The sequence below is a fragment of the Teleopsis dalmanni genome, chromosome 1 (genome assembly GCF_002237135.1).
Source record: "Teleopsis dalmanni isolate 2A chromosome 1, ASM223713v2, whole genome shotgun sequence".
In the NCBI taxonomy this organism is placed as follows: domain Eukaryota; kingdom Metazoa; phylum Arthropoda; class Insecta; order Diptera; family Diopsidae; genus Teleopsis; species Teleopsis dalmanni.
In genome coordinates this window covers 146,467,987-146,475,464 of record NC_051846.1, presented here as the reverse complement: position 1 = coordinate 146,475,464, position 7,478 = coordinate 146,467,987, and the positions used below count along the sequence as shown (strand labels likewise).

Sequence of the window (7,478 nt, the reverse complement as noted above, 5' to 3'; positions counted from 1 at the left end):
CGTGGCTGTGAATAAATGTCAACTTTTAACGCAATTAATAATAATATAGAATGTATAATTTTATATATGCTATATAAATATCTTCTATACATATGATATATATATATATACTTGCAGGAAGACAGGGATACAAAAAAATTTTCCCCTACTCGATAAGAGATTGTCATGCTTAAATAATTTTATCTCCAGTTTAATATCTCTCCAGATATATGAAATAAAGTGAAGCTAGCTTCTAAAAATCATTTCCAAAAATAATGGATGTGCCTAGTAATGATTAGGTTTCTCTTGAAACATTAATAGAGTATTGGAATGCCAATTTGATATTCTTTATATATAAAGAAATACTACTAATTTAATTGATTCCATATATGCAGTATATAAGCAACTCTATAAATGCAATAAATTTTTTCGAACTTATCGATCACTTGAAATTCTTAAATTGAACGTCGAAAATATTGATTCCATACATAAAATAAAATTTAAAGCATATAAAAACTAAACTAAACCATAAAAGTTATCCAAATGTCACCTATGGTCTGGAACATGTCATCTCAAAACATTATTAGACCAATAATAAACCAAAATTATTATTAAAATTTTTAAACTCTGTGCGGGAAAAAAAACACATTATATGCAAAATAATATTTCAAGCAAATGAGAATCAAAAATGATATCTGACATGTACGACAGTTTCTGGCACAGCACTCAGAAAATTCCACTTTCTAAGACTAAACATCGAAAGTGTAATTGCGTGCATAATTTCTTGATGTTATGAACAATAAAGCTGCATAATTTTAATATATAAAAATTTAGGGATTTAGCTCTACAAAATGAAATCAACTCATTACTTAGGGAAAGACGATCGGATATATGCTGTGTAATATGCATAAAAAGTAAATTTGTTTTATTAAAATTCTCGATTCATATTTGAGAATACAATACCTTATATAGAAAATAAAATTCAAAGTAAATGAGAATTAAAAATGGCTTTTGTTATATATCATATTATTTAGTACAACAATCAGTAAATTCGGAAACTAATCATAAAAAGTGCAATCTATAATTGCATATGTAAAACCTTGTGGTATATTTTACGCATTTCTAGATCATTAGCAATAAGGATACTACACTCAAATATTAATAAAGATATTTATAAACTCAATATCGATAGTTAGCTGAGTGATTAGATAGAGATATCACTGATACAGATGACATAATCAAATAATAACTGTTAAAAATCAAAGCTTGTTTTAAAGAATATCTAATTACTCTTTTGAGATATCGCTATATATAGAAACTATTTGGTTTTCTTATAATATATCAATAATATACAGATTTATTACAAATTATACATTTTTGAACATTGTTTTCATTCTTAAATTAACCTCTCACAATAACAATTGGAGATACAGTATTGCTTGCACTTATGCCAAGCGATGAGAGTATGCCAGTAGAGGAGCCTGAGAAGGTGCCATAGCAACGGCGACGTGTGCCGGTCGATATACCAGTACAGTACGTACTCGATACTCGGGTGTACGCTAAGGGTTAATATTTGAAAATATTAAATAATTGTAATGAAGGAAATATTATGATGTAACTCGAGTCCTCGAGAAGGACTTTTATCACAAGACTTACCAACGTTGCTGTTACAATTGGCGGTGTTGTAAGCGCAGCTGTTTCGGAATCTGGCACACAGGTTGGACCGGCCGTAACGACCGCAAACTGTTGTCGTGTTTGTGGCGGTACAATTAGCGACGCTTATAATGCAAACCCTGGCTCCAGTTGTGTAGGAATTGTAGGAGATTAAAATCACTTGGCGGAGAGGAAAGATGAATAATTTTGAATTAAATAATTAATTTTTATAATTTTTTGTTATGATGACATACCAGCAATAAATGTCAAGCAGAATAAAAACTTCATTGTTCTTCTTTGTGTGATACGTTATTAACTACGAATTGAAACTGAATTAGATATGATGAACTACGAGTGATAATTTGCTTTTTATAGCAGAAGCGGTTTGGGATTTCAACTATTTTTGGCAATATTTCATTGAGAAGAGCAAGTGTTGAACTCACTTTTTATTTGTCTTTGCTATTTTCGTTTATTTGTTATAATTAAAAAAAAAATTTAGTAAAATGTGTGTTAAATATATTTAAAATAATTTAATTTCGAAAGCATACAAGTGTGTTTAATCCAGGGTTAAACTATTTTGCGTAAATATTTTAAGAAAATCAAAAAGTTTTAGACTTTCATCAGTCAATGCTAAATCAGAATTTTTTATTTCACGTTTGATTCATGACGTCAATATAACTGTTTATTATAAATGTGCAAAAAAATATATAACATATAATAATAATATATTTTAATTGTAATAATAGAAATATTAATTACAATTAATATACAAAATTTCAAAAAATTTTATAATTATTCTATAATTATAAATTATTTAAATTATATAAATTTTATATAAAGCTCATATTCTAAAATTTTATAAATTTTTATACCCAAAACTACTCAAGAGGTTGTCAAATTTATAGCTAAGTTAGATTGTAAAATCATTTACTTTATTTTATTCTTTGATTGTCATCTAATTTTTCTTCTTCTCTTCTACTGCAACTGTTTATCGGTCCTAACCATTCTAAAAATTCCTTTTTATTTCTCTAAACTATTGACATCTTATTTCCAGTTTTGACTTTCATTTTCCATTCCATGTACTTAGGATCCAGTACTTTTTTGATCCGCTAACTAAGCGTATCTCGACTTGTTTACCGAAATAGATTCTATTTATTGATATATTATTCGAAAAAGTGATTTATTATAGTTAATATTGCAGATATAAGTTGAAGATAATACTAACAAGTAATTTTTTCGCTGATTGTGGTATTTTGGCTTATTGCTTACTCTTAATGTGGACTTCCTGCAAATATTGTATTTGATTCTTCATCGTTTTTCTTTCTGACTCTTATCTGATGACTATTTTCTATCATCGCTGCAACTGATCTTATAATGGTATTCATGCTATATAAGATGACTGGTATTTGACTGAAGTACTTCCAGATAATATCATTTCTAAAATTCTTTCAAACATTCTATGACAAAAGCTCTGAAAGATCAAGCTTATGTCGAAGTCATAGTTATCGTTGTCACGATTAAAAGGTAATATTATTAATTTAATAAATTATCCGCCATGTTTTATCATTATATGGTGTTGGTACCTATATATCTGGCAACACAAATCTAATTGTAACAAACGATGCGGGGCTGAAAATTACTTGACTAAGGTTTTCACCGAAGAACCTTTGGTGTATGTTCTATACCGATGGAATTATAATATTACCTGAAGAATGGCAAAAGGTCATAAATAGTGATGGCGAATATTAACTTTATTAAAATTTATTTCTAATAAAGAAAAGTTTTACTGAAAAATGTAGTAAAGAAAAGTGATAGCCTTTATATCACTCAATGTATTAGTAATGGCACTTTGCAGTTGACAAAAGAAAATCTGTAATTAGGAAATCAGAGTAATTAAGAATAAGTTATTTCTTTCTTTTATATTAAGAGAGTTATTCCTTAGTAATTATGGAACGTGATCTTATAAAAATATGATTTAAATTTTAGTGAATGAACATTATATTAAATTGATTTTATCATGCGTTTTGAGTAAGGAAACTTAAATCTTAATATAAACTATTGATTTCAATAGAGAGGTTTTTCGAACAGTATAATATTACAATATATAGTTTTATTGTTCATTAATTAATTGAATTTTGCGCTGACTATACAACTGTTTCGAGTATTGCCAAATAACCATCATCAGTGGCCTTCAAATTACTTCTTATATTTAATTACCGGACCGGTACCGAATATAATTAAATGGAGTAGATGGAGACGAAAGGATTGCAATCAACATATTCGAAGAATGGAAAATCATCGCCTGGCCAATATTGCAATGGTAGAGAAACCAACAATCGCGAGATTACCCGGTCGACCGCCAAAGAGATGGCATGAATGATGGACCTCTGGCGCTACAGAAATATAATAATTCGATATATCACAATTTTATATAAATATATCCAATTCAATTATTGTAACAAAACAGGATTTAATCCTATAATAAAGAAGAAGAATTATTCGTAAATAATTTTTTTTAGACTGCAAGTATTAAGAATTGAACTCGTACCCTATCAAATTTGAAGCTCACAGTCAATTTTAGTTATCCAACTGTTCCAAATCTACCAGTTTTACAATTTAACAAGAAATGCATTTTTTCGCATGGGTTGTCCATTTTTTGGTTCTAAATTGGCAGTAGGTATTTTTTAGGTAGCTACGAAGATGTGACCTAATATAGATAAACTTTGTTTGAATATTTTTGAAGCGTTATTTAAGACATCTCGTCTCTGTAGGATTGTACCATAACCCAATTTACACATCACTTTCTGTCTTAGTTTTGTTAAAAAAGAAATTTCCTATACCTTTTCTCAGGTTTTGGGTTTTAGTGATATTAATCAATATTATCAATGTTATATGACTATCAATATTATGCGATATGTTATTATTAGTTTATTTTAAAAATATCACGTAAGAGATTCTACGTATGCTGACAACTCTCATACTCTTAATATTTTTTGGACGAACATCTATTTAGTTATAGTCAAGGTACTGCTAACTATGTAGCGACATGTCAAAGAAATTTACTTTAAAAGGCTCCAATATTGTCAAATGTGCCTTTATAAACATCTTTTCGCAACATGATTCTTGTTTAGTTATTAGATAAATAATTTTATATAATGTAGAATTAGAATATATATAAAATAAATATATTTCAGTTAAGCAAATTATAGAATTCTGTGAAAGCAAAATAAAAACAATAAATATTTGTTCTATTATTTTTGAACAAAATAAATTTACTTTCATTCTGCTTTACTCTTCCAAAAAGTATTAGTAACTATATTCTGTTTATTAAAATGGAAAAACTGTGTCAGGTTTTTTGGATTTTTTTTGAACTTCAGTTCCGCAATAATTTTCTATCTTAGTTGAAATAAATAATTATTGTAATTTTATTTGAGAAGAATGTATTATTATATATTTATGAGATTTACCACAAGGTAAGCATCGAATAAGTACCTATTATTATTGTTAGGGGATGTGGCACAGCGAACGTCGGGTCTATTGTGCCCCGTTCTGGGCTTAGAGTAGATCTTTAAGCCCTTTCGCGTCAATAAAAAGTAGTATAGAACTTACTTTACAGAGTTTTATTGCCTCTTTTAAAAGAATATACATTCCTAGGAGCCTATTTCGTATGTGCATTAGCGCAAGACAGTCTAACTGCACATGTGTGGCCGACTCCTTATTCTCTTCACAGAATCTACAGTTTGCATCCGTAACTATACCCAGTTTTTATTTTGATTGGTTCATACAACCCTGGTATCTCTTATAGGTAACAATAAGTGATTTGGGTTGTTTTAATCCCACTGGGATAATATCAGTAGTCCTTTTTATTCTGGTTCTCCTTTATTTTTATGAGAGAAAGGAGCATATTATTTTCTAGTCTACAAATACGTTCCGGCCCCATCATCGGTGTGGCTGCTCCTTTTTTGGCTAGCTTGTCCGCGTATTCGTTTCCGCATACGCCAGTCTGTCCCGGTACCTAAAGAATCGACACCTGATTTGTTTCGCCAAGCAGATTTAGCTTATCAATGCAGTCTAACACCAGTTTTGAGGGCACCTGATGCGAGACTAGTGCCTTGATCGCCACTTAGCTGTCTGTTAGTATATATATCTATATGTTGTACAGATACTACAACTGTGATAAATCCTTCAATAAATGAATCAAAAATGTGCTATTAAAGCTAGTTTCTTAACTAGTTTCAGTGTATCTTAAGAAGTGGTCGTTAAAGATACTCTTAGGTTGGTTACCACGTCCCTTTCTATGTTATTACCGTTTCTCATGGTAGATGTAAGAGTAGAAATTAAAGTAATATGTACAGATTCTATGTAAAAAGTATCTTTAAGAACTATTCTATGCAGACAATCAAGTCAACGTCGATTACAACATTCGTTCTTCCTTTCAATGAAAGTATAAAAATTGAAGGCACTAGAAGCAACAACAAATGTGATGTTCGATGATAATTTTATTACGTATTCTATTATGTATTATAATGTAAAATTTATAAAATATTCAACACTTAAAATCCAAGAGAAATAAATTTAGTTAAATCGCAGTTTATTTAACCTCTAATAATAATGGGAGTAACTCTATTACTGCTGACTGCACTAGTACCCAATAAATTATTTAGGTAATTTGTTAATACACCGGAAGTACTACTACTAGTACTACTGCCATTACAACGAGCACGTCTACCGACACTTATACCAGTACATAAAGTACTTGAGACTTCAGTGTATCCTGAAAATCATATGAAGGCATTAAAATCAATTTTATATTGAGAACAGTTAATCCACATACCGCGACCACCTCTGCAATTGGCTAGTTGTAGAGCACATCTATTGCTGAATCTGGTACAGAGACTGGAGGAACCATAACGACCACAAACTTGCACTGTTGAGCGACAATTTCTCACATTGATAACACAGACCGTGACAGCATGAGTCAATTCCTTTGAACCCAAAAGGAAAACTGCAAGGATCAAACATTACAATGAACCCCAATATTTTATATATCTTTTAAAACGTACCAAGACAACAAGCGACTATTAACACAATCTTCATTTCGAGTTACTTTCTCATGCTCTAAAATGTATCTTTTTTGCGAAATGAAGGTCTTTTTATATGAAAAATTGTTTTCTGTCCAAATTTAGAAACCAGAAATGAAAGAGCAAATACCCAAGTCTTTTCTGTGTACTCTTGTTTTGATTTCATAATAAATAAAATAAACGTTTTTTCTTACGTTTACGCAAAGAATTGTCATGAGGGAAATATTATAAATAAAATAATAGAAAAAAAGATTATTTATATAACTTTTATTCCAACAAAAGTATATAAAGGAAAGACAAATTATATTTGCTGTCTTAATATTTAAAATTTTTTTTTCGTATAAGAAAAACAAGCAATATTTGTATTTCTCTCAGTTTAAATAATTTTAAAAATATTATGGATTTGTTTTATTCAATAAATATATTATTTTAACTTGAATAAAACGTGTATTGATAATGTATTTAATTATTAACTTATTTTATATATATACCATAATAATATACACAATATATATTACACCAAATTAAACCAAATATGGTATCAGCTAAGAGATTCAACGAAGAGTCACTCTTGCCAACAGATCTTACTTCAGGCTAAGTAGACAATTAAGAAATAAAGCCCTTTCTCAATAAACAAAGTCACGGTCTACAAGTCTCTTATGATGCCTCTCCTGCTTTATAGTATATAATCTTGGACAATTGCCAACGGTGATGACAAGCCGTTAGGAGCGAAAAATTCTTCAGAAGATCTATGGTCCCTAAGGC

At 29.5% G+C, this 7,478-nt stretch overlaps 2 protein-coding genes across 2 annotated transcripts; both read right to left on the bottom strand.

The window, feature by feature from the left end:
• Nucleotides 1-1,380: 1,380 nt before the first annotated feature.
• LOC119666397 lies at nucleotides 1,381-1,949 on the bottom strand. Its single transcript, XM_038075676.1, has 3 exons — nucleotides 1,887-1,949; nucleotides 1,636-1,812; nucleotides 1,381-1,538 (listed from the first exon to the last, which is right to left on the bottom strand). Exons 1-3 carry the CDS (start codon nucleotides 1,918-1,920, stop codon nucleotides 1,381-1,383), a joined length of 369 nt encoding a protein of 122 aa, XP_037931604.1. The 5' UTR covers nucleotides 1,921-1,949.
• Nucleotides 1,950-6,208: 4,259 nt separating this feature from the next.
• Nucleotides 6,209-6,745, bottom strand: LOC119669244. The gene is made up of 3 exons (XM_038079068.1): nucleotides 6,696-6,745; nucleotides 6,467-6,637; nucleotides 6,209-6,406 (listed from the first exon to the last, which is right to left on the bottom strand). Exons 1-3 carry the CDS (start codon nucleotides 6,727-6,729, stop codon nucleotides 6,228-6,230), a joined length of 384 nt encoding a protein of 127 aa, XP_037934996.1. The 5' UTR covers nucleotides 6,730-6,745; the 3' UTR covers nucleotides 6,209-6,227.
• Between the last annotated feature and the right edge of the window lie 733 nt (nucleotides 6,746-7,478).

Coding starts and splice junctions, on each gene's coding strand:
- LOC119669244 (XM_038079068.1), bottom strand. CDS start 6,729: ATGAAGATTGTGTTAATAGTCGCTTGTTGTCTTG. Junction 6,638..6,695: donor AATAGTCGCTTGTTGTCTTG/GTACGTTTTAAA, acceptor TGATCCTTGCAG/TTTTCCTTTTGGGTTCAAAG. Junction 6,407..6,466: donor CAATTGCAGAGGTGGTCGCG/GTATGTGGATTA, acceptor TATGATTTTCAG/GATACACTGAAGTCTCAAGT.
- LOC119666397 (XM_038075676.1), bottom strand. CDS start 1,920: ATGAAGTTTTTATTCTGCTTGACATTTATTGCTG. Junction 1,813..1,886: donor CTGCTTGACATTTATTGCTG/GTATGTCATCAT, acceptor CTCTCCGCCAAG/TGATTTTAATCTCCTACAAT. Junction 1,539..1,635: donor CAATTGTAACAGCAACGTTG/GTAAGTCTTGTG, acceptor ATTAACCCTTAG/CGTACACCCGAGTATCGAGT.